The sequence below is a fragment of the Cuculus canorus genome, chromosome 1 (genome assembly GCF_017976375.1).
Source record: "Cuculus canorus isolate bCucCan1 chromosome 1, bCucCan1.pri, whole genome shotgun sequence".
NCBI classification, from domain to species: Eukaryota; Metazoa; Chordata; class Aves; order Cuculiformes; family Cuculidae; genus Cuculus; species Cuculus canorus.
In genome coordinates this window covers 103,638,055-103,665,484 of record NC_071401.1, presented here as the reverse complement: position 1 = coordinate 103,665,484, position 27,430 = coordinate 103,638,055, and the positions used below count along the sequence as shown (strand labels likewise).

General features: G+C 38.4%; 1 protein-coding gene across 4 annotated transcripts in view; it reads left to right on the top strand.

Moving 5' to 3' along the window:
• Positions 1-27,430, top strand: part of USP25 (ubiquitin specific peptidase 25) — a 91,334-nt gene that overhangs the window by 48,175 nt on the left and 15,729 nt on the right. For all 4 annotated transcript variants that reach the window (XM_054065467.1, XM_054065477.1, XM_054065487.1 and 1 more), the window contains 13 exons: positions 1,055-1,141; positions 6,357-6,494; positions 7,366-7,442; positions 7,931-8,004; positions 9,516-9,664; positions 13,252-13,379; positions 14,160-14,255; positions 14,551-14,712; positions 16,480-16,688; positions 17,385-17,455; positions 21,117-21,345; positions 22,680-22,877; positions 25,450-25,589. In XM_054065467.1, the coding sequence (XP_053921442.1) occupies positions 1,055-1,141; positions 6,357-6,494; positions 7,366-7,442; positions 7,931-8,004; positions 9,516-9,664; positions 13,252-13,379; positions 14,160-14,255; positions 14,551-14,712; positions 16,480-16,688; positions 17,385-17,455; positions 21,117-21,345; positions 22,680-22,877; positions 25,450-25,589 (1,758 nt within the window). The remainder of the gene's footprint in view (positions 1-1,054; positions 1,142-6,356; positions 6,495-7,365; positions 7,443-7,930; positions 8,005-9,515; positions 9,665-13,251; positions 13,380-14,159; positions 14,256-14,550; positions 14,713-16,479; positions 16,689-17,384; positions 17,456-21,116; positions 21,346-22,679; positions 22,878-25,449; positions 25,590-27,430) is intronic.

Below are 27,430 nucleotides of genomic sequence, written 5' to 3'. Positions count from 1 at the left end.
CACTTCTTGACACTATCGAGTTTAAATCCTGTTAAAACTGCTGTGGTCTCTCACTTAAGTTCTTCCCTTAGTAGGACAAGTTGCAGGATAGAAGTCTATTTTTGAGGTATGCAAGCTTTGCCTTTCCGAAATAAATAGCTGATATGTGATCAAGTGAAAAAAAAAATAATAGTTGATTATAGATTTTAAGACCAGAGGATATGAATAGGAGAGTAAATCTTTCCTGTACTTCTCTGAAGAGCAAGGTTAAAATGCTTGAGAACTTTTCCGCTACTCTTTCTTCATCAAAATGCTAGTCTGTGGTAACGAAGTGAGTTTTGTTGAAATGCTTTCTGCCTGTACAGGAAAGCAACGATGCATTGTGCGAGGACTTCAGTTCTCAGACACTGTTTTGGACTTCTACTTTGGCCACCAGCGTCTTGTTTGTGTACTCTCATGACTCCAGGCTCAGTGTTACACCGTGGGGTTCTTTGTAGGTGTGCCTGTAGACACCTATTTTCATGTCTAATTGTTCATAAAATGAGAATGGTATCAGTTCCTTACCTGCAAGGATGTAAAACAGAGTTTCCTTACTCTAGTATACATCATCGAGATCCTGTAGTAATGGGAGGAATGGACAGAATGCAAGAAGTGCAGTTAATTGCGAATGGATTTAAGTTGCATATACCAAGATGTACTCTCTCAGCACTGACGAGATAGATGATAGAGGCTCTACAAGAAGAGTTTTACATGTCTGAAGAAGCTTTAATTTCAATTTGAAAACTGACAGTTATACTATTAATAAAATTCTTGTAAAAAGTAACTTATCTATAATCTAAAATTATTTTTCCATTTATGTTATCAAGTGTAACCAAGTTTTTTTTATTATATTGTTTTAACAAAAATAATTGTGTTCTGGTGAAAATATGTTTAGCAAAGTTAAGTGGAATAATCTAGCTTCTGAAGTGAAACTGAGCATTGCATATATTTAACATTTATTTTGCTAAGGCATGTTTGGAAGAACTTTGTGTTGCTTGTTACAAGTGCTTAAACATCTTTCAACTTTTCTTTTCAGTCATTATTTAACCTACTGGAATTTCGAAGACTAGTTTTGAATTTCAATCCTCCTGCAAATGCTCAAGACTTGCCCCGAAACCAAAAGGTAAAATTAGAAGTTAACTTCCCCTGGTGGCCTATAAGGACATTTCTGTCTTGTCACTGAATTTTGCACTGTCCTTTAGCTCAAATTAGCATGCATTTCATGGGTAACAATTAACATTTCTCTGAACTTCCTGTTATGAGTCTTACATAAAATAAATTAGCCTCACAGTAGAATACAGGGCAGGGTGCTGAGAGAGGCAGAGTTTGCTTGCAGTACTCCTGCTTAGACCAGGTTCAGTGGAACAGCCTTGCTGGTACAGCTTAGCAGCACTGCAACTAGTGGGTGACCATTTCTAAGATGAATGGAGCTTGTATTAACATATTTTATTCTAGACCCATCATACTGTGCAGCTACAGGCATGCTTTTCGGTTCCCCATGCATGTTTCATCTGTGTAGCTTTACCAGCAGCTTTGTTAGCGTTGGCCTTGTCATTTTGCTTCTTTTTGGTGTGATATTAATTACTTGTAACTCATGATTAAACTTTTGGTTATTAGCTTGTCTGTTGTGGCCTTCACGTTAGGGGATTGTAAGCATAAATTTTCCCATGTTTATTCTGGTACCCATATTGTCTGGGGAGAAGGGAGGCTTGGCTTGGATTTCTTTGTGACCTCAGACTAGTGAGGGGGAATGGTCATGGACTGAGGGACAGAGCAGACCAGTTTTTCTTCCTTCATGGATGCCTTCTGAGGAGACATATATGGGGACACCTTGGTTTCTGTGTTAAGAAGTAGAAGGGAAGAAATGTGAAGAGGAAGCGGCTGTATGAATCATGAAGGCAGGTGATGCCTTGATTTTTAGCAAGGGCTTACAGAGTGGTGAATTTTTGCATATCTGGGAATTGGATTATTGCCTCTCACCTCTTTAAAAGGAGTGTGTTCTCAGCCTGTTCTGAGTTGTTTGGTACTTCAGGCTTGACTGGAATGTTCTCTAAAATAAGTAACAGCTTGTCCTGTTTTCAGTTAGGATAGAGTTAATTTTTTTCCTAGTGGCTGATATAGTGCTGTGTTTTGCATTGAGGATGAGAGTAATGTTGATGACATACTGATGTTTCTGTTGTTGCTGAGCGGAGCTTCTGCTAAGTCGAGGACTTTTCAGCTTCTCATGCTGCCCTGACAGCGAGGAGGTTGGGGATGGACAAGAAGCTGAGGGGGAACACAGCCAGGACAGCTGACCCAAACTGGCCAAGGGGATATTCCCTATAATATGTTGTCATACTTGTATATAGCTGGAGAGGGAGTTGGCTAGTGGTATGATCACTTCTTGGGACTCGCTGAGCATCGGTCAACAGGTGTTAGAAATTCCGTTGTGCATCACTTGTCTTGTATATTCTTTTATCACTATTATTATTAGCATTTTTTATTTTCCCTTTCTTTGCTGTCTTATTAAACCGTCTTTATCTCAGCCCACAAGTTTTAGTCTTTCTTCTGATTCTCTCCCTCATCCCACTTGAGGGGGTGGGATGGAGGCGGTGAGTGAATGACTGTGTGGTGTTTAGCTGCTTGCTGTGTTGCACCACAACAGAGCTGCAATTAAAAAAGCGAAAGAAAACAGATGTAGATAAAATAGTGTCCATTTCCTAAACTTCCATGTATGTACTATAAAAGAGAAGTTGAGTGTTCAGTCAGAACCGTATAATTTCTCCCCCGCCCTGTTCAAAGAGCAAGTTGTCATTTGCTAATTTTTCCTTTTTTTGGGGGGGCGGGGAGGGATTGTTTGTATTAGATCATTAGATGGTGTGCAAATACAGCACAAGTAGTATTGAGAACATGTCACAGGAGGGTGATGGGGCAGTGTATTTTAGTGAGAAAGACAGGATATATTCATGCTTTACCAAAGACTTGCACTGCAATATTGATTTTTTTATTTTTAGGTTGACTTACTGCCTGCCTATTTCATTATTAGTCATATATTTTTGTTTTAGTAATATTCTCCAAGTGTTCAGAGTTCTTTACCTATATTTTTGGGGGTGTAAAAAACAGTTGACATTTTAGAAGTAGTATGAAATAGATAATAACAAACTGTTATCTTTGAAAAACGTCTTGCCCATTTCTCACCTTGACAGACAATATTAAGGCAGTGTGAAATAATGGTGTAACACCAGGGAAGTATATGGATTTGTGCAGAAACCTTACTTGCAAGCCTGCTAGTAAGAATCTCTGGCAGTAGTTTGTATTCTCTCCTTTAGCCTAAATTCCAGAATGAAATAACCTAATTAATTGGTGTAGTTGTCTGGCTTACCTACAGCTGTAAATCACTGTCATAGTGTTGAAATATGTTTTGGGAAGAATTTAGGAAAAAGGATCATTTTGCTGGTTGTAATTTACAGAAATAATACGCCTGTATGCCCCAAAACATGGAGCTTTTATTTCTTTATAAGGTGAAGGCAAATTGATTAAATTCTAATATAAGCTACTAGTTGACTTAGTTGAAAAAAGGCCCTGGAATTTACTTCCATCTGTTTTCTTTTTTTAAAACTATCTTGAATTAGTTTTGTTTTGGTTTTTATTTTTAGCCTAGTATTAAGTACTGTACATGTCTGATGTTCTGTTGGATCAAATTTACATGTTAATAAAGACCAAGTTTTAATAGTCTCAGATTTTCAAGACTCTAGTCTACATCCTGTTATTCTTCCAGTTGGTGGAAACTAGTGTTTAGTGGTGGGGTCATGACAGACTCTTGACTTGGGATTAAAGCATGTGGTGATACTTCAGGGAATATTGCATAGTGGGGTGTTTTTGTTCTCTTCTATCAGTATATTGAATCCAAATGCTATTTGTAATTTGGCATATGAATTTTTTAATCCAGAATTCATTGGTATAAATTTTGTCTTTAAAAAAACATAGCAAAATAAAAACCAGCCAAACAACAACCCTACTGTGTTTGTCTCAGCTAACTGGACTTTGCTATTCTGGATTTTAAACTTGGGCTCATACACTTAACATCTCCAGTCTGATTTAGTTCTATTTCATTTAAAAGTCATTTTTCTTTCTTGGTGTGTTCTTCAGCTTCCTTCTGTAGAACAAAAATGTTTCTTTATGGTTACTGCAGCTTCTTTGCTCTCACAGTTCTCTTACCTCTTACTGTCATATGAATAGATCTTCCTTCACGTGCACAGTGAGGCCAGCTAAATATTTGGTCAATGATATCTACAGGAAATGTTTTATTATCAGAGGAAGTGGTTTGTGGTGCTGCAGGTTAGCACATCCTTCTCCCTGTTTCAGCATTGTTAGCCAGTGCCTTGACATGCGCATTGACAGTATGGAATGTTTGCTCTGTGTTAAATGTGTAGATTGCTTTAGAAGCATTTCTTAATGATTAATTGTTCCAACATCAGTGTATTAAGAAATTATGCAGGCAGGATAGGTGATAAAATAGAGAATGTTTTAATTATGAACTTGCCATATAGTTTATATTTCAGAATTGATTTTAGTATTTTTTTGTATTGTTACACCTACAGTATGCTTTAAGATTGAGTGCTGTGTGCTATGATTACTTTATTAGTTCTTTTGTTTGAATGTGAAAGACCCTTGTGTAACTGTATAGCTTGTCTTGGGGACTGGCTCATATCCTTTTGAAGATTTTAGGCTTTGTTTAGTTAGAGTCACTGTTTGTTGTGGTAATGCCCACACATTCTGGTCAAGGATCATGCATAATGCTTTATAATAGAGCTTTTCCAAGAAGCAACAAGGGTATTTCTAGTTTCAGAGAACTTTTCTAGGCATTACAGATGGTGTTTTTTGGTTTTTTTGAGTAATCCAGTCATTTAACCTAAAGCTACAAGTGTGCTTAAAACTCGGCCAAATTAGTGAATTTGGATAAGTAATGGAATAATACTCACTGCCTGCGTACTTCAGATTTAACAGAAGGAAGGTGAGATCTAGAGTATCCTGCAGTGAATCATATATGTTATGTACATGCACTATCACTAGTACTGAAGCATCTTGATAAATATATCTGTAATACCAACTTGAAATTCTACAGATTTCTGACAGGTCACTATGATAATAGTAAGGAAAAAATCACTTTTGCAGCTTATTTCCCTTGTTAGTTGGTATAAAGTGCTTCAAATACTAGATGGGAAACATTTTATTTTTAAATTATGATGACTTAATGTTCAATTAGGGTGGCATTTGTATCAAGTCTTCAGCCTTTTCTGTGAACGTTGTTTGTAATTAGCAGGTGTTTTGCGAAGTTAACTAGAAGAGCAAGTAAAACTTGGGAATTTAAGTGACTAGAAGTATTTTTCAGGTATTATGCAGAATACATTCCAATTCATCCTGCAGTTTTAAGAGCTGAAATAAAATAGACTTTATGTACAAAAAGCTTATGTACAAAAAGTTTTATACATACTGGATTGACATAAGGGTAACTAAACAGATCTGCTGTTTGATCAGCATATGAAATAGTTTATCAAATAATTCCAGTTTAGTCAGCATCTGACACCTGTGCTGCCTTTGAATGATACTTTGTTCTAAATACAAGTGAATATTACATGGGTTTTAATTTCAGAAGTATTTGTCAACTCTGTAATCAGGAGCATGAGTGATATCCAATCTCCACAGCATTTGTAACGTGGCTTAATCTGTGATATGACAGACTTGTGTTTCAGCTTACTTGCTTTCATTATACAGGCAGAAAATATTTCTTCTGCTTCTCTCCTGGGTTCCAGAAAAAGAACTCCATATTCTGCATGAAGTATACTTAAAAAGTAGGTAGAAAGGAGAGGAGGCTATTTCTTTTACTTCTCTCAAGAGAAATAATAGTGATTTGTGTACACCTTATAAATTTAGCCTTCTGTAAAAAATTAAGCTTAAAAAGATGCTAGGCGGTATGTAGGCTCACAAGAAGTTCTGGTAGTTCAATGTGTATTGTTGCAGTGTGTTACTTAAGGCTTTGGAAGTCTCAGGAACACTAAATTCTGTCTTAAATGCAACTCAGCAGGTCCACTTGTCCATTCAGACACATTTGAAGTGAAACAGCCATATGTAGTTGATAAGGGAGCTTTCAGTTTCTGAAATGTTATTTTCTGCCCAGAGAAGGATATTTTCTAAAACTGACAAGTGAAAGGCACCCACACTACTCTGGTAGCACTACAAGTAAGCCTATATATTGTGATGATTGGCTGGATATACTCTTAGTTCATTGGGTTATACTTCTGTAAAGTAGATTTTTGTTACCCCTTTGCTAAGTACTTTTTTTTCTTCTTCAAACACAGGAACATAGGAATCTGCCTTTCATGCGTGAATTGAGGTACCTGTTTGCACTTCTAGTTGGTTCAAAGAGAAAATATGTTGACCCATCAAGAGCAGTTGAAATCCTTAAAGATGCTTTCAAATCGAATGATTCCCAACAGGTAATTTCAATGTATTTTTGTGTAAGCTTATGCATGTTTTCGCATGGTCATCTGGCAGTAGGAAACACCTGAAACGGACACCAAAAATTCAACATATCCACAGGAAATTAACTTCAATTATAACAGTCTTTGAGCTTTTTCTCTAATATTATGTGATCTCTAGTCATTTTTATTATAAGAAGAGTTGCGGACAGCATGACTATTATTCAGTACACTTTCTTCCTTAATTTTAGAAGCTAATTAATAGTTCCATGATCTTGCTTTTTGAATTTAGTTTAGCTTCTATGTTTGTGGTTTTTGAAAGAGCTTTATTCTTAACATTTAACAGAAAAATCCAGGGGTGGTACAGTCCTAGTACATTATATGTCTGCGTAGATATTGGGTTGGAGGTCCTAATAGTCATATTTCAGGATTCTTGCCTGAGTCATAGTGGGTATATTTTGCTCTTTTGAGAAACACTTTGTTTCTTCAGATCCTTTATTTTCCCACATGACGTTATGTGACTAAGGTGTTTAATTACAACAGCATGCTGAATTTAGTGCTCAGTGGAAGTAATGTTAGCCACCACTTGTTAGATACAAAAGGGTTTGAACAATGGGATTCATGAGATGCCATTGTACTAGTATGGTATGAAAGTTGAGCCCAAGTAACAATGATCACAGGACAGAGTAATGGCTGAGGAATACCAGAGCCTTAGTTTACTCTGAGAGCTAGCCATAAAAAATAAACATGCTGTGGTCTTAGTCATAGTGTGATTTTTGGGGCTGTTGGTGGAGGGGTGAATGCTGCTGTACTGATCTTGTAAGGTGTCGCTTCATTGTGTTCTGTTACCTATGTGAACGTATACTGATCATTTTGTGTTTTTCAACAGCAAGATGTTAGTGAATTTACACACAAATTACTAGATTGGCTAGAAGATGCCTTCCAAATTAAAGCCGAAGAAGAGAGGTAAAATATCTTTCTAGCTCTGTATCCAGCTGGGTTGTATATTTTTTAGCCATACAGTGCAAAGTGGATTTTTGATTGTTTGGTTTGCTTTTTCTCATCAAAATGTTCAATATGCTTCTCAGAAATAAACGCTCATAATTTATATAAGTGAACATCTATAAACTATTTTTTGAATACATAATTGTTTTTAGAGTGTTGCAGGAAACAGTTTCCACGAAGATTTTGTACAATTTAACCACTCATTAATTGAATCTGATATACATAAATTTTCCTAGAATGAAGCACTTCTGAAGCTTAATTTTCAGAATATACTTACCATTGCAAATATGTGAATCATTGTCATTGTCATTAGAGGAAAGTACAAAACTTAATGAATGGTAACTGAGCAAAACAGGCAGCATTCCCATAATGAAATCAGAATATTCTACTCGTAGCCTTATAAAAGTTTGTAGTTTTGATTTTTGCATTAACACACTTTCTGTTTTCAGGGAAGGAGAGAAACCAAAGAACCCAATGGTGGAGTTGTTTTATGGACGATTTCTAGCAGTAGGTGTACTTGAAGGTATGCATCTGAATTTATTTGGACTTTTATGCTCATTTCTGTTCAGTGCTTGTATAAGTACACGGTACTGCAACTGCAGTATTTTAGCTACTTCCGCAGAAGAATAGTTGGAGAAAATGCATTTGGTCTGTGACAAAAAGTTTGTCCTGAGAATTTGAGAATGTGGGTAAATGTAGTGACCTGCAGTGGGTCCAGGAATGCTCTTTGAATAACTTCCAGGAGCTGAGTGTATACTACTAAGTGCATAGAAGTTAGGGTGAGCTGAGCAAAAATTCTTGCAAGAAATGATTATCAGAGCTTTTTTGCCACCGAGTGGTATACAGAAAGGAAGTTACTGTATTTACTTGAGCTAATTTCTTTTCCTCTGCTTAATTTAATGCTCTTTAAAATTTTAATTGTTGCATTCTCTTTTGCACGATTTCTGACATGGATAACTCATCCTCTTAAAAGTATAGTTTGTTGAAAATAAGTCAGTGGAAACCTGCTGAAGGGCAGTGTCAGAGAGAGTACTGAGGAGGAACAAACTGTACAACAAGCTTCCCTTTATCTTATCTGTATATAGTTAGTAGATCTGCAGAACTGCAGCATTCTGTGTTTCCAAAAGGCCAGTAGATGTGAAGGTGTTTTGTTTTAGATGCTGGTGATTCTTTCCCTGACCCCAAGAGTGAATGACTCCCAACATGCATTTGAACGAAGTAGCTGTAAACTTGAAAGTGAGTTCCAGGTTGTTCTTTGGCCTAGAACAGTGTTTAGTGATTTGTTGTCAGATTTCAAAACCATTCTGCAGATTCCTTGTTACTAGATTCCTTGTTACTAGAAGCATTCTTGCTTCTTTGCGTTCAGCTACTTTCATCCCCTACGTTCTCATCTTAACTGAGGAGATAGGTAAAAAGGAAACCAGTGGAAAAAAAAAAAGACAAATGTAAGATGAGTTACTGACTTTAGAATGAAATAAATTGAAATTGTAGATTGAAATTGCTTGTCACCCATATTTCTCCTTATATGGGAGCTTACATCTTTATGTACTGTTAGCAAATAACGGTCTTGTTTTCAGGACAGAAATCATGAGTGTTCTCTTTTGTGGTTTATTTTTTGCAAAATGTGCTTATACGAAGGGCTGTTTCATATCAGCAATTCCACTGACTTTGCTGATACAATATAGAGTTGTATTACTGAGCTGCTATTAGCAGGAAAACTTTGATTTATATGTGTAAAACACTTCATACATCTGTGGTGCCAAGTCATTTTGGGTTTTGCTTATTACCAATAGATGCAAAAGCAATATAAAACATGGCCTGAAGAGGAAAATACAGTAAACTTCAGTATTAGATTCAAGCAACTTTTTTGAGTAACTTGTTTTCATACATATGGTTGAATTGTTTAATAAGAAAACATAGGTAATTGTTCAGTATGCTAGGCCAGTTCACCTAGGATTGTTAGGATTTTTTAAAGGTAAATGTAAATGCAAAGTTAAATTCTAAAACCTTAACTGTCTAATTTCTTATGGGAAGGTAAAAAATTTGAAAACACAGAAATGTTTGGCCAGTATCCACTCCAAGTTAATGGCTTTAAAGATCTGCATGAGTGCCTAGAAGCTGCGATGATTGAAGGGGAAATTGAATCTCTCCATTCAGAGAACTCTGCGAAGTCTGGTCAGGAGGTGAGTTAAGTGCTATTGTGGACTTCTCTCAGGGTGTTTTTGTAGTACTCTTTTATTTTTTACTGGGACTTGTGTTTTGTTTTTTTTTTTTTTATGTGACCTGCTGCTGTGCAGGTTCTGATGTCTGGTGTAATTGGATTGTTTATTTGAGGCATTTGGATCTCTCTTGGAGTATCCAGAGCATCCTCTTTTTGTATTTGTCATAGGATACAAAGTTCTTGCTTATTAAAAGTTGGCATAATTAAGTGCTTACAGTGATTTGGCACAAGCTGTTTCCCACCTGTTGCTGATACTTGATCTCCCAAGAACTCATGGGTATAGTGTCCTGTGTAGCTTACCACTGCTCTGCCTGGTTGCCCTCTGCCACGCTGTAAACAGCAACCATGAGCTGTGCATTTAACAATTGCTTTACAGCATTGCTGTTATTCCTCTGTGCCTCTGTCTTGTAATTCCTCTGTAATCTACTCTTCTTCCCCCTCCCTTTTATACTAGTGTTACCCAGCATCATACTCTTTTGCCCCATACAGTGGGCAATTCTTGTCTTTGTTTGCAACAGACAATATTTGCTCTATAGGCTGCAGTTCCTCCCAGGGAAGTTCTAGCAAGAGTAGGAGACTACCAAATGTCAGAGCATACTGGAGGTGTGGGTGGAGGGATTGAGATGGAATCCCCCTAAGAAGGTGGTGTTTGTAATGTGTGGAGTTGGGATGAGGTGATGAATGGGATTTCTTGTGCACAAGTCATGGGTTAGGGAAGCCAAGTAATTTGGTGGTGGTTATAGAACTAAGAGAGTGTGCTCTGAAGTTGCTAGCATACATGAATATGCCCAGCATTTTTCTCTAGCAGAGCTTTCTCTAATAACCGTTGGGTTATTGATGCGTAAATGTGGGAATCCCCATTGCCTGTAAAGGCTGAGCTTTACACAATTGTAAATGTTTCGTTACAGTCCCTTTAAAGATGTGAAATCTTAGGAGGTTTCTTCAACTTAAGTAAAAAGTTTAGATATAGTTTCTTCCTTCATGTCAGTCTTTGCAGTAATGAAATTTTGCTTCCTTTAATCATATCAACATACACAGAGGGTTTAATTACTAAGTCTAGCAACACACATTGAAGTCATCCTCCAGTCTGAAGTTGTACTTCCAGCTTTGTATTATCAACAAAAGTTTTAGAGTGTCCCTTTTGCAGTCCCTTTTTCTGGTCAGCTGTTGATCAAATATTAATCAAACAAATCGGCTGTTAACAAGCATTTTCAAATGTATTTACACATCTTTCTGGATGTGTTGTTCTTCCATAGGGTGTCTCAATTTTTTTTATTGCAGCAGTTGTAGAACTGACTTCTTACAATGATCACGTTTCCTGAAATATAAGTGGAAGGGAAAAAACCCTCATAAATATCTTCATACAATATGAAGTTCAGTTTCTTCATACAAGGTGAAATCTTGTATGTACCTACCACAAGAGCACAACTGTTCATCTTACGGTCTGAAGGTTGTTTTGCAGTTAAAGCCTGTGTACATTCATGCATAAAATGTCAGTTCAATTATAAATGCTTGACTAGGAATGTCAGGCTTGGGGTTATTTTGGTTTGGTTTCTGAGGGTTTTGCAACCTTTAACGTCAGGAAACTATGAGGAACAGAAGGATAGTTGTGTAAAGGTGTAGACTGTTAGGCTTTGAATCAAGGTTTTAATCAGCTTGGCTTCTTAGCATATGGAAATGAAAGTGAAGTAGGCATGTGGCAGATTGACAACAGTGGCAAAACAAGAAAGGATGTCTTGAGTTCTAATCTAGAAAAGCATTATTGTATTATTACCAGGACCACGTAAATTGGTTATATCACACTGAAGTTATTTATAGTGGTTGCTGCTGTTAGTTTTTATGCTTAAGCATAATGCCTCAAAGATGTTACAGTACATTGGAAGGTTTGGAATTACTGAAGGAAACTGAATTTCTTGTAATTTTAATGAAGTCTGTCTCCACGGAACAAAGAATTTAAGTGATGTTTGTCTGAGCTGGTAGAGATCAAAGCTTAAAGAGAGTAATATTAATGTGGTACTCGCATGTGTTTTATCATGAAAGTAACATCCTATTTTTTTTTTTGCCTTATTCCCACCGTTGCTTCTAATGAAGTGTTTAACTTGTTCATTATTATTATTACTTACTATTATTATCATGATGTCTAAAAGCCTCAGCCATGGAGTAGAGTGTCAGCAAGTGAACTAACATACAAACAGAAGAGAGACATTCCCTGTCCCAAGGACCTTAAATCAGAATTCAAAATAAGATGGAGATTTATGCATATACTTGAAATTATGAGTGTGGGAAGCATGAGATAATGTTTGTCAGCCTAATGGTTGATGAAATTCAGCACATTGGCAACAAATGATTTGGGGGCCTTGCGATAAAAGTATTTTAGGGGAAAAGATTATGGTGTGGCTTTGTTGACTTTAGTATTCAAATTTACTGCTTTATGAAGTTGTTGCAAGAGAGAAGTCACAATTGTTTCCTTGAAAACAGAAAGGTGTTTAGTGATGGCTGACATAGGCAAGGAAAGAGAAGGCAGCTCATTTTGCTTGTAAGCAGATGAGTGATGCTGAAGGCAACTAACTAGGTAAATTCAGCAACATCCTGGAAATCTATTGATGTGACAAGACTGCACGCACTAAGGCCAGACAAGGGGAGAAGAAAGGAAACATTGCAGTGAGACGTGGAGTAATGAGAACCTGGACCCAAATTGTAGCTATGAGCACAGAAAGATGATTCAAGACACTTGGCTGGATAGGAGAACTTGAAGCGAGTCTTGAGTCAAATGCCATATTCAGGCTGTGGGCATTCATGTCAGAAACGTGTGATAGCAATGTCTGCTGCAGTCAATGAAGCTTGATTTGCCCTTGTTTGGTTAGGCTCCAAAACATACTAAACTGAAAGAATGTGATCTTTATATTGCAGAGTGCGGTGAAAAAAGGGACTCTAATGCTACAGTCGGAGCTGAATTTCTTTTGTAGTTGAGAAATGAAGCATGTAAGCAAAGAAATGAAGACTAAGGATAGTCCTCTACTGAATACTCAAAAGCTAAGATAAGGAGATAACATGAGTTGGTCTGTGGATAGACCAACAGGATGTCATTAGAAACTGAGTGATATCAGGTGAATGAAAGGGTCAGAAACCTGAGTCTGGGACAACTGGCGGGCAGAGCACTTGATACTATATAAACAATTCTTTCCATGGCCTTTGAGAGTTAAAGGAGAACAGGACAGTTGGCAAGGCAGGTAGGTTCAAGTGTAGGCCACTTTCAGTTAGAGTGAGACAGATGGGGAAAGAAGCCTTTCTGCATACTCCGCTGTAATGCGGGTGGCCATAGATGAGTTGTAGAGCTCTGATGAAGCAGGCGTGACAAATGGTCTGTGCCCACAGCAAAGGGGAAAGATGGGCACTTTGGAAAGGTTATGCTGATACACATTGTAAAACCAACTTCATTATACACAGTATACACATTGTAATGCCAACTGCGGGTATTGTAACATTATTACTAAAGTTCTGCTATTGGAAGGCATTCATTGTGGGGTTTTCTGTTTTTCTTTTGTTCAGCATTGGTTCACTGAGCTTCCTCCTGTCTTAACTTTTGAGCTATCAAGATTTGAGTTTAATCAGGCTTTGGGGAGACCAGAGAAGATACACAACAAATTAGAATTTCCTCCAATTTTGTATCTGGACAGGTACAGTATAATATCATCAATGAAGTCCTAGTGTGAATATGAATTAAATCTCCTGAGTTTTGGTTAAGTTGCTAGTGCATCTTATACTTAATTCCCAATAAATTTCTATTCTAGCTGGACAAGTTATAATGTTCATGAGTTTCATCTATTTTAGAAAATACACATAGATTACAACTTAAGGCCTACTGCTACTTTGTGCCAAAACATTCTTATGCTTCAGTATTTAATTTGTTGCTAGGTAGTTGTGTACACAGGCAAAATACTCTGAAAAATCACACTATTTGATTCCATTTGGGAAAGAGGGTGAGTAGTCTGATATTTCATGATGTTCCAGATAGATTGCATGGATCAAAGAGGTCTCTCAACATCAGAGCATGTGGTCTGTATGTAGAGGTGAAATACTTGGCTTTCATTTAGATGCTAAATGTTATTTGTGAGCCTAAACAATGAAACAGGAGTATTGCTGTGTAGCTGCTACTTAAACCACTTAATTTAGAAGCTTTCTAGTATGCATTCGTATACTTTTATAAGATGTATCTGTGGTATGAAGAGAGGTATGATGCTGGGGATAACGCATGTTCTGAAAGTTGTGGAAGGTTAATGGGGTTACCATTTTCTTCTCAGTTGTATTTTAATGCTTAAGAAACTGCAGGTAAAACAAGGTTCTAGAGAGGGTTCATTTTTATTAGCACTAAGCAACGTGGCAGATGGGTACAGATTTCCGTTTCAGTGTTGGAATATTGTGGGCTGACACCTCTTTCTACCTTTCGTGTTTTACAGGTATATGCACAAAAACAGAGAAATAACGAGAATTAAACGGGATGAAATCAAAAGACTCAAAGAGTACCTCACGGTTTTACAGCAGAGATTAGAACGGTACTATAGATAACTGTTTCTGGTGTAAATGCAAATAATTTTATGGGCTACATAGAATAACTCCTTTCAACTGCGCACTTTGTGTGTAGTTATTTGCTGTAAATTTCCCTTCTGTATTTCCTTTCTTTTAGTGCTTTTCTTGGAAACTGTGTACAAATGTGGTAACTCTGGTGCATGAAACGTGCTAGGAAAGGCGGGCGTTATTTAATTGCAGTCAAGCAGGAAAAAAAAATCCTTTTTTAAATTTTTTTTTGTATATGTGAATCATGGCATTAATACATTTTATGATTAACAGATATTTAAGCTATGGTTCTGGTCCTAAACGATTCCCCTTGGTAGATGTCCTGCAGTATGCCTTGGAGTTTGCCTCCAGCAAGCCGGTGTGCACGTCTCCTGTCGATGACCTGGGTGGTAGTGCCACTGCCAGCGGCACACTGCCAACCCAGACACTGCCCAGGTAAGAACTGCCTCCTGCTCTCCCAAGGTGAGCAACCAGTCATCCCCTCAGTGCAAACTCAGCTGCTGAGAGAGAGGAGAGGAAGTTTAGCTGCTTTGTTCACCAGAATAACAGAAATAAGGGCATCTTTTAAGGATTACAGCATAAAATTGCTGCTCTCCTCCTAGAAGTGTTTTTCAGCACAACAGGCTTAAATAAACCACAGTATTAATAATCTGAGTTTGTCCTATGCACTTCTGAAACTATCTTTGAGTAGAAAATAACCATTTTCAAACAGAGCACGCTTACACCTACAATTCCAAATAGACATAATATCTGTGGAGGTCACTGCTTCACAAGTGTGTTTTTCACAAATCTAAGTTTGTGCACATGTGTTGTGGACCTTCAAGTTTGCTGGTGTACAATTTATCTGTTAGTTTTTACCTGGGAGTTAGGCTCCTTTTCTGCTTTTCTGCTTACATTTCTGATTGAGATTGTCTGGACCCTAGCAGTCTGACTTTTTAAATACAAACTAGCCAAAATAGCAACGTTATTGGACCTTAATCTCCCTGATGTTCTTATTATTGAAGCTAGTAATAACTACTAGTATCAGTTAATAAAGTTGAGTATAACTTACGATAGGGTTTGGCTGGGTGAACACAGTTTCGTAACAGAGCTTCTCATATTGCAACTGAAAAATAGGGTGATGGATTCTGCTGCAGTCAAGATTAATAACTTTATCCTTCAGAGAAGTTAAGTAAATGAATCTAAAATTCCTTTAAAAGATTTCAGACATCTTACTGATATATGCCAATAGAAATCATGATGATTGACAAGAGAAGACAAACTTTTAAGATACCGTTGTTTGCATGAAACGCAATATCAGAAGTGGTATACTTTGAACAAAGTGCTCTATAGGAAGTTTGTTTTGTAAAGATGTCAGTCTGTAGAAACATAACTGCATGATTTGTAATGTGACATCGTCAGCTCCTGGTCTTCTCAGAATTTTATAAACTACTGAAGAATCCAGGTTCCTCAGACTGTATGATGATGCCGCACAGAGTAAACATACAGTATTGTGCTAGAACATCAGATTCCTTCATGCATATGATTATATATGGGTAGTTTTGATAGGAGGAGAAAAATCTGTAAGAAATTCTCATTTTTAATATTCTGCTGCTTTTGTAGAATTCTCGTAAGTTGGCTACTTTGAGTGAGAGGACTTGTTTGGAACAAGTTTATATGGTTTGATGCTAAATTTCCAGTGCACCATAAATATCAGAGATCATTTCACTGTTGCTGTTTGGTTAGGTTGTAGGTAGGTGACCGGCAAAAGGAAGTTCTGCTAGACATAAGACATGAAGAAGTTGTTAAACATAGAACTTTTATTTATTGGGTTTTATGGTCAGTGGGCCATAAGAAAATTTTTCTTTCTGCAGTTTGGCAGTAAATGTTCCAAACCACAGCAATTACTTATATGACGTTATTTGAATGTGTTGAATAGCATTTCAAGTAAAGCAAACTGTGGCTTGACCAATCCAATTCCTTTATTGTTGGTAATGACAACCAGAGTTGTTATTGTGCTAACATATAATACACCACGAAGTTTTCAGAAGTTATGTAGTAATTCCATATTGATGCTGTAGGTAACTTTCCTAGGTTTGGCTGTAGGAAATTATTAACTTTTAGATTTTCTGGTTTCAGATGCAAAGCTTATTTTTATGGTGTAGCTTTTAGTTTGGATATGTGATGATTCAATTTTATATTTCATGTTTTGAAATAATGCAGCACAGTAGAGCAGCAGGGGCCTTCATCTTCAGATGTCCCAAGCACATCTCCTGTACAAAGATCAGTGATACATAAACCATTCACTCAGTCACGAATTCCTCCTGATCTGCCAATGCATCCGGCACCAAGGCACATGACTGAGGAAGAGCTGTCTGTCCTAGAAGGCTGTTTACATCGCTGGAGGACTGAAGTAGAGAATGACACTAGAGGTAATGCAACAAGATGAAGAATGTATTCACCATTGGAAAGGATTTATGGAAGTGAGGGAAATCATCTTGATATCCATGTGTGTGCAGAGTTTAATACTTCCAAACTTATCTGTAGCACGTAGGAGGGGAAGTCACTTAGAGATTGTAGTAGGCCAAAGGTGTATAAACTGAAGATGCAAGCTGGGCATTGAGTGAAGCATACATGAGTGTTTCGGCATAGGTTTCTGTCTGCCTTGAGGGGAGTAGAGTGAAATGAGGCCAAAGAACATCTCTGCAGATATATCTGAGCTGTCAGTGTGATAGTGGCTGGCCCGTCCTGCGGCTTAGTGCTCTGCAGGGGAGTATAGAGTAGAGTGACCCCTTTCATAAATTCAGTAAATTTCTGAGCAGACTTTTTGGAGTGGGTAGAGCTTACAGTCTATTCTGCTCTGTTCTTCTGAGGGAAACAAGGGAAGTAGTTGTTCCAGCAGGGGTGGGCTTGGCTGAGCTCTAGGAGATAAACAGTTGTGTGTGGTTTGTCACAAATCACTCTGCTTTATCATCTGAGGAGGTTTAGTGTTTGTCACGCGGGTAGATAAACAGATGCACCAAAGGTACAGCATGCGCTTGTTTGGCTTTTAATGAGATAAAATAAAGATGTAGCCACGTGCAGTTATGCAGCTTCATGGAAGAGAGATTCTTTCATTTTTCTTTTAGACTTACAAGAAAGTATATCTAGAATACATCGGACAATTGAATTGATGTACTCTGACAAAACGATGGTCCAAGTAAGTATAGTTTCTGCATGAGAACTCAAAATATATCCTTTTTGTCACTTCTATTGAAGTTCTTAGATGATTGGAAGTAAAGCAAGTATACAACAGTTACGTATAGTGGTTTGAGAAGTTTCATTGGGAAGTCATAATAGGTTTTGCAAACTTTTTTATTATGCACAGTCAGATGTAATGCACGATTACCATTATTTTACAGGTGATGTACTTAAGTGATGAGAAGCCCAAATATATTGTATCTCTTAAACACATTTTTGATGTGAACGCAGAACTTCAGTTTTTGTGTAACACAATGAATCTTTCTTATCCCGATTTGAACATGTAACTGGGTTACCTTAAGGCTTTAAGGTGACAAAGCATTAGACCCAGGAAACTATTCTTTTTGTACTGTGATGCTTATTGCCATTGTGTACCACGGTGCAACTTCCATACTAATAATTGAGAGTTCAAGGCTCCTGATTTTAATTCACTTAATAATGGCAGTGGGTGGTTTTGTTGTTTTTGTTTTGGTTTTTTGTTTAAGCTGCCTTTTAGGGAGATTCTCATGCTGTGTAGTCTGAATGGTATTTCTAGAATGCTCTGCTATGGAGTCATGGCTCCTGTGATATTCCTTGTGTTCGCATACTCATATTTGCTCGCTTTGGCAGGTTTTAAGGTTGAGGATTACTTCTTCTGTTACTTCCTGTTAGTAAAAAGAACTACTTTCTTTCCAAGTAAGATATGTTCAGCTTACAGTTCTCCTTGAGGTACATTTTCATTTTGTACATGGCTTGTGATAGTTCCTGGCAGCTGAACCCTGATGTTGAGTATTTCAGGCAGATTTGCCTAGACGACTTTCTTGAAGCTTGCTACTAGCAGGCATTTTTTTCCTTAATACTTGTGTTATAACAGGAAGGCTACAGGCTACATGTCGTCTAACAGTAAAATGAAGTAATTTGGTGATCTTGCATCCAAATAGCCTATCTGTGGTGGCTTAGGTGTAATAGGAAATACCTCTGGATGGTGAAGTTATTAGTCAGCAATCACTGTAAAGGAAAAAGGAGATTACTTAGTAAAACACATTGTCCTAGTGCAGATTTGTGTAGTGTAGATTAGATTTTTTTGTTCATTTTGAAACAGAATTCCAGAAACGGAGTGGGATGGTATACAGATTTGTAGAGGGACTTCCTGTGCCATGCTTGAAAGTAGTGGGGTGTGTTAAGTGATCATTAGGAAATGAGTAGGTATTGAATCCATATGAAATAGTCTGGAAGCAAAGGCAGCCCTTCTGCAGCTTTGTTGATTTTTCCCTTTGTTTTGGCATAATAAGAGGGAGGCAAGTGCATTTAGCTGTCTGCTTTCCCTCACCTTAGTGTTGTCCCATATTCTGGGAGCAGTTCCACAGCATTAATCTTTTTCTCTGAATGTTAAAATTGTAGCGTTGAAAGTTTTGTGAGTTGCAAGGTCTCGGCACACAAAACTAGACTTCTTAAGGAAAAGGTTTTATATTTGCATGACACTTCCTAGTGTTTGCATGAACTGTTTAGGAAGCTCTGCTTTGATTCTAAGAAAAATGCAGTTGTTTGTAAAGCGCTTGTCAAATTGTCACATGAAATATATTCCCAAAATTCTTATTTTATCTTGTCCTTCTGAATAAATAGATTTTATTATCTGCTTATTTGAGTATTTCTGTCCTTCCATGAGCTTGCTGTGGGGAAATGACACACCTGTTATTTTTTCCTTTGGGAATTAATCTTTGGTATATCAGCTTTGATATATCTGTTCTGTAGCTACCTTTGATGATAGTGGTATAGCTCCTTTCTTTTTCATGAATAATAAGTGTATGCTAAGAGGCTTAATGCCAACTGTTTACTTGTTGTGTAGCCCTGTACCATTAATTGCTGTTGTTATAATGGCTTATCATGAGAGTGGCTTGGGGACAACTCTGAGCCTAACCCTAACCATAATGACTCCCTGTGGAGAGTTGTCCCTTCCTGCACAAGAGATGCCTGTTGGCACTGAACTTGCCTGTTGCCCAGTCACAAACCTCTGTGGAAAACCTTCCTGGAAGCTCAGCATGGGTGAATGACAGCTGGTTTTCCAGAGCTGGAGGAAAGAGAAGGAGCTCTTAAACTGACCCAGTTAGCATGGGTTTAAGTGAAGTGATTTAAATTCACATGAGATTTTAATGCCCCGTGCGTATGCACGGCTTGCAATCATTTTAAGAAGGCTTTCACCCTGCTTTGATAACAGATGTTAAAATACCCAGAGCATTCAGATTTAAGGACTTGGTGGAATTTCTTCTGTGTATATTTCTTGTGTTTGGGCGATTTACAGTGTGGTTTGGTCTCTAGAATGACAGGCTTAGATTCCAACTGCTGTGCAGTCAGTCAGCTTTACAGTTCCGGGAGGGTTGCAAAATAACTTCAAGGAGTTTCTCACGTCATATTTACTTAGATATCTGTATTTACTGATTATTGTGATGTTCAAATGATATTTGCAACAAATATTTATCATAGTCTCATAGTATAGTTCGGGTTGGAAGGGACCTTAAAGACCATGCAGTTCCAACCCCTCTGCCATGGGCAGAGACATCTGACTAGGTCAGGCTGCCCAAGGCCCCATCCAACCTGGCCTCGAACACCTCCAGGGATGGGGCATCTACAGCCTCCCTGGGCAACCTTTTCCAGTGTCTCACTGCTCTCATGGTGAAGAAATTCTTCCTAATGTCCAGTCTAAGTATTTGGTATCTATTTAGTATCTATTTAGTACATCTTGTGTTAAGTAGACCATTCATCTGCAGTCCAGACTGTGACACCAGTAAAAGATGGTTTCAGTTTTTTATCCTAGCTTAGCTCTTGTCATTCAGACATACTGTGCATAGCAGGGAAGATCAGTTTTCACTTTTATGTTGCATGTGGTGTTTCAGTGGGTTACAATGAGCTGATCGTGAAGATGCTTTTAAAAGAGTGTAAGTAAGGAAGCATTCATTCATTTTGCTTCTTTCCCTAAAGTTTTGTGGTTTTCTTTCTTGTCAGTGAGCACATGTAACTTTTTTACAATGATCCAAGAAACTGGTATCTTCCTTTTGTCTCAGGTGGAGGAGAGGACCTCCTAATGTTTCATGCTTCTTTTAGCTGTGCTTTACCGATATGCTAAAAATACTGGAAAATGTTTGAATTTTACCTTTGGATAGTGGAAGTATTCCGCTCCCAGATATACCATTAAGTAAACTCTATTACTGGTACGTAGAAGGCACGGAGTTTATTACCTTGAATTTGCATATGCCTTTCCAGACTTCAGGACAAGCTGACCAGATTAGAACTGAAGCAAATCATAGACACTCAAGGCTGGCATATTTGAGGGGTTTTTTTGTAGATCCAAGGGAGGTAAGAATATTAAGGAAAGAGCATTCCTGGCAGTAAAGACGACAGAAGATATTTCTATTGTAGGCTCACTAATGTTTCTAAGATCTGTTGTAACTAGTAGTAGTAAGTAAAATAGCTCAAAGTCCTTTTGCTGATAGGGTTGTTAGTTTTACCTTGTTGTGTTTTGACCCTCTTAATTTTTACTTACTGTTATCTAATGTAGCTGTTATTGCTGGCAGGTAGTAGAGCCTAAATGCTGACAAGAAGAATTTGACATTTTGGTTTTTTGTTTGTTTGGGTTTTTTTTTAAGGTTCCTTATAGGTTGCATGCTGTGCTAGTTCATGAAGGTCAAGCGAATGCAGGACACTACTGGGCATATATTTATGACCATCACCAGAACAGATGGATGAAATACAATGATATTTCTGTGACAAAGTCAACTTGGGAAGAGTTGGAACGGGACTCTTTTGGTGGTTACAGGAATGCCAGTGCATATTGTTTAATGTATATCAATGATAAGGAACAATACTTGATACAAGGTAATGTTACGGATATATTTTCTGCATGATATAGAATAGCTGAATGTATTTCTAAAGCAGGCTTATTTAGAATGGATTTCCAGGTTTTTGAAATGTTTTTAATGTTTATTGAAAGTTCTATTTATGTTCATAACTGTTACATTGTTTTTGTGGGTGGGACAATTGCTATTAAACTTTTCAAATAATAAAGATAATGCCAGTGTTTTAACATTAAGAGAGCAAAATAAAGTAGGTTTGCTAATTTTTAAACATTTTGGCCAAGCAATTGTATGTTCAGAACTGTGGAGTAATCTCACTGATGATTAGAACAGAAATATGGAAATAGAGAAATAAGCCTCTTAACATTAAAAGTCCTCATGAAGCTTTATTCATAAGCTTCAGAATTCAACTTTACTGGATCATGGAAACTTGAGGCTTTATGCAGTATCTTGAAATGTAAATAACTTGGTTTACTGTGTGGTTAGTAGGGCTAAACCAATACATGGATTGGGAAATGTATTTTCAGGTCATGTAGTAGTATGTAACTGTAAGCCTTGTGCAGGAGTGTTTGTAGAGTGGGCAGTGATCCCTTATCAGGCCACGCAAAACTCTTGCTAATAGTGGCTGGGAAGCTGGCTGTGAAAATGGCCTGAGATTCATTAACAGGTGGTGGAAAATTTTTGTGTCCGTGTCTTTTCACAAGACAGAAAGCTGGAGTGAGCATTTGTTCAGTTTTCAAATGAGAACCGATATTAACCTAGATTGCCAGATTAGTAGTGAAGTTGCAGCCATGGGGTTTATGGGCCCTGTAGGGCATCTGTGCCACTCTGAGGCCTGCTTGCTGGGGACAGTTGCAGCTGATTGATCCCCTAGGGTCTGTGATTTTCTTGGAGAGACCTTTCTCAAAGCAAAAAGGGAAGTTACTCAGTGTAGCTGATGTTCTCACCAGCAGACTTCCCAAATCCCTGTAAAGCCACCCTCCTTCCCGTTTTCTGTTGCGTCGTTTTGTCCAGTTCTGTGTGGCAGGAATTCAGTCAAGCTATGGCAGTTTATTTTCCTGAATACTCACAATCATAGGCTGCTAATGCCCAAAAGGCTTATCTTTCAAAATGGCGATGATCTGTTGGTGCCCAAGAACGTATAATCGAAAGACAGCATAATCCAGAGATCACAAAAGCAGTGGCCATGCATCTCAGTAGCAGAGGAGTGCCTGACAGATAATCATAATACAGTGATGGGAATTTGGTGCAATGCTGTATGTTTCCAGTAATTCACTTGAGGAAATTTGTTGAACGTACTTTTTTTTTCCCCCTTATTATTTCTTTTTCTGAAATTTAAATTTCATGTTACTGCAGAGGAGTTTAACAAAGAAACAGGACAGATGCTTGTTGGAATGGACACGCTACCTTCTGATCTGAGGGATTATGTAAAGGAAGACAATAAACGTTTTGAAAAAGAACTTGAAGAATGGGATGCAGAACTTGCTCAGAAAGCACAGCAAGAGAAGCTGTTATCTCAGATACCCAGGGCACCAGCACCCTCACCTGCTCCAGGTTAGCTGTTTCTGTCTGTTTGTAAAAGGAGTAGAAACGGAAAACTGTGGCTTTTCTAGCTACTGTCTTTAATTTATATATATAAATACATATGATTTTTAAAAAATTATATATATATATGAAAAGTATCTATTAAAAATATATAAAGCCCTAACGCTAAGATGCTAGCACTAGCCCTAAAATGCTAACTGCAGCCCCTAAGCCATAGCCCCAAGCTGTAACCCTCAATGGCCAACCCCCAACCCAATTCCCTAACCCTAATCCCAGTCTATAACCCCCAAACCCATCCGCTAACCCTCAACTCACAACTTCCAATCCCACCCCCTAACTTGCAACTCTAGCTCTACCCCCCAGCCCATACCCCACCCCCTCACCCTAGTCCTAACCATAGCCCTTGCCATCCCCTTAACTCCCAAGCCCAAACCCCCATTCTCACCCCTACCTCCACACCCTAATCCTAACCCTATGCTTTCATCCTAGCCCCTAGACTAACCCCCAGCCCTCTCCTTAATCCTGACTTGAGCTCCAGCCACAATGCCCAGCCTCCAAATCCCAACCCAACCCTCTAACCTCTAACCAGCAACCCCAACCTACAGTCTCAGCCTAACCCCTCATCCTTGCCCTAATCCTAACTCGAGCCCGAACCGCTAACCTCCAACACTAACCCACCCCTCGCCCTAGCGCAGCCTCAACCCCAGTCAGAGCCCCAACCCTACCCTGAATCCACGACCAACAACCGCCAGTCCAGTCCCAAGCTGTAACCCCCACCCTAACCCCAAACCTTAATCGCCCAAGCCTGAAGCCCCAACCCCAATCCTAGCTCCACCCTCTAAGATGTACCCTAGTCCCTCACACTAGCTCTAAACCCAGCCCAACCCCAAGTCATAATCCCAACCCCAAATCCTAACCCCAACCGCCACCCCCAACCACATCTCCTAATCCCCAGCCCTAGCCCTAAAATACAATCCCTACCCCAACTCCCAACCTCTAATGCCTCACCCTAACCTGAGCCCCAGCCCCCACCCCTAACCTGCAACTCCTGATCTCCAACTCCAAGCCCTTACCCCCAGCCACACCCTCTAGCCCCTAGCCTTTTCCCTAAATCCCAAGCCCCATCCCCAACACTAGCCCCCCGCAACCCTAACCCCCACCTTAGCCCAACCCCCAAGCCTCATCCCCAAACCTCAATCTGATCCCCAGCCCCAGCCTTAGCCCTTGCCCTAACCCAAGCCCCAGCCACCAACCCCTAATGCCCAACCAACCCCACAACCCTACCCCCCATACTGTAACCCTATCCACTATCCCCTAACTCTAACCCCTAGCCCAGCCCCCAAGCCAAACTCTCAATCCCCAACCGGCAACCCTTACCGCAACCCTAACCCCCAACCGAACCCCAAGGTGTAGCCCCCAGCCCTAATCACTAACCCAGCCCCACGCCCAACCTCTACCCTCTACCTCCAGCCCCCAACCCTAGCCCCTTGCCCTAAATCCTAACCCATAAGCCCAACCCTAGCCCTGGCCCCATTTAGATCTGAAGAGAAGAAGAATTTATTTGGTGTGATGTCCTGATTAACATTAGCAATATTAGGTCCCATGTAAGAAATTGCTGTGTAAAAATGAAGGTGTTAACTGTGGAAAAGGCTCTGAACAACAACAGTAAGACCAATGCTGTTAGGAACCTAACTAATAAAGACCACTGGCAATCTGACTATAAAATAAATGCCTGCTTGGACACAGAAAAATCTGTCAGGTTTTAGGTTACATCCATCTTTTGCTCCATTGCAGAAGGCTGTATGTACGTTATGTGAAAGATGACATGATGGATTTGAATAGTGAGACTGCTGTCCAGATGCTCTTGTATTTGAGCCATTAAGACTGAGCATATATTTCTGATAACTATCTACAACTGCAAACTGAATGTAAAAAGTGCAGTGAATTAATGAAATTTTTCTTTTTGCAAACTTGTGGAGAATGACATCCTCTTATATTTGATTTGACTTCACAAACACTTTTAGATTAATCTTAGTTTTTTTGTTAGTAATGGAAAGTACTAAATGAATGTTTTATTTGTCTGCCAAAATTTGCTTTCATTATGTAAGAAATATAAGACATTATTTGTGCTTAGAAATTTTATTGCCTTCAAATGGGAAAGACTTTCAGATTTCCCTTAAGTCGGAACAACATAGTGTGTTGATTATTTTGTGAAGTAATACATCTGGCACTCAAGTGGCTGCAAGTTATTCCATATATTGAGTCTGTATCCCACAGAAGGTCTGAGTAGGATCTCATCTTTTTCTCAGTCATGACTGATGAGTGTCTCTCACTCAAGAACCTTAATCGGTCTATTGGCAGGACAGGTCTGTTGTTTCTAATATAAAATCATGGATCCATTTATATGAAAGTGTTAAATGACCTGAGAGACAGACTGATGTAAAGTTGTGTTTGTTAATGGTGTGACCTACCCTGCGTTTTCAATGTGGGTTACCTTATCTCTGAGACAGCGATCCAAATAAAACTAATCAATTCAAAATTTATGCTTATATTAACACACGAAATTATTTCTGTCGCTAAGTTCAAGCAGGAGAACCAGAATATTTAGAGCAGCCATCAAGAACTGATATTTCAAAGCACTTAAAAGAAGATTCTGTACAAGCAATCAATAAAGCTTTAGCTGAACAAGAAGATAGAAGCCCAGAAGCCATAATGGATACGGTGAGGATATTTTGAAGCTTGAAATTCTTCTTTTGCTTTTATTTTGCAAGTGGAAATGATATTATAGCTGATAAAAGGGAGGTGTGTGGAAACTTTTAACTTAAAATTGCTATTTCTTTAGGGGCTGTCCAACACTAAAAGTCCATCCAGAAAGTATAGACTACAGTAATGGGTGTAGTATAAGAAAAATGCTAAGATAGATGTCGTCTGTGTAATTAAAGTACTTGTCAAGCATACAGCATACTGTTGAAATGACAGTCCTGGGTTTGCCCACTATCTTTTCAAAATGTTAGGTGGTTCCATTTATTTTTGAGGATTAATCACTGACATTCCGTTTAAAAGACTTGAGAACTAGTGCTTTAAACATTCAAGTTTTTATTTGAGAAATAGAAGACTGTAATTGAGTTCCCTTGAAAGACCTATGGAAGCTAACAGATCTTCTAACAGTATTTGGTAGCTTTAATGCAAATTCACAACTTGATGAAAATTATTTTTTGAGGTTCATTAGATGCATATATTGAAATGGTTATAGGAATTAGTATTAGGTGATTCTATTTTGACTTCATACAACAAATACTAAAAGAAGTTGGAAATTTATTTATTAATCTAATTTAACAGTTTTCTTTCCGCAGATTTTTTTTTTTGCTTTCCTGTAAGTATATAGAATCATGACCAATGTATTTGCCACAAAATCAAGTACCTTTTAAAGCAGTATATGCATCAGTCTTGGAACTGTATCCATAAGGGAAAAAATATGAAATGTACAGTATTGCTTCCTTAGACACCCCTGCTAACCACTAGAGATATGAGCAATTTAGATCTGTGCAATATTTGAACCATGCTTCTTAAGTTCAGGTATGAATCCTTGTTAAGCAAAAGCAGTCTAGCCCAGATATCTTTGAGGCCAACTGGAAAGCCCTCTTAAAGCCTCTGAAAATGATGTCAACTTGTTGACTGTTACGCCTGACATGTTTTCCATCCCTCTTTCCTGTGGTGTCAGGAGAGCAGAGAAGCATACATTCTCTGCTAACCTGAAATCAAGGCCAGCTGAGAAACTAATCTAATCCTGGATGAGAAGATACTCTACCACTAATGCTTTGGGCGACTGCATACCTGAATTTTTTGAGTTCGCAGAACACAGAACAGCTTAGTCCGGAGCCTGTTTAACATGAGTTACTGCCAGCTGAAGGGTAGCTAAGAAGATACCAAACCCATATGCTGTCCCCTTTCTAGGCTTTGTGGGTATCTATCCTGGTGGGATGTGGAAGCACTTTACAGACTTGATTGATTCCGTGGATCAAGTGTTTTAGTTTAGATTAGATGCTTGGCACAGTGATCAGCCTTGGGACTTCAAAAGGCTGTGATTGAGGAACCACATGGAGAACATCATGATAGGCTTAATGAGGCAGATGTATGTTGTTTTACTTCAATATTTTTCTGCATTGTTCTGCAACAAGGTGTATGGCTCCTTTCAAATAAAGATAAAAAATCCCAAACCATGCAACTCTTTTATTTAGAAACAAATGTATTTTGGCTGTTGAAATCTAAAGCAAATTTCTAGCTAATCTGAAGGTACTCTGTTAATGTTTAAAAGCTGCTGTCTGTATACTCAAAATTAACTTGGGTAGAATTGCACTTCTTTCTCAGTGTATCAGCGTGCATTTTAATTGTTCTACTTCCATTTGCATTTTGACATGCAGGCATATATTATTTTCCTCCGCTTTTTGTTTGTCCATTTTTAAGGGAGGAAAGCCAACACCAGAACAAGTAACGAACAGGATTATAAGTCACCACATGATCATTTGTGTCCATTTTCTGCACTTTTGTCCTTTTATTTCCCT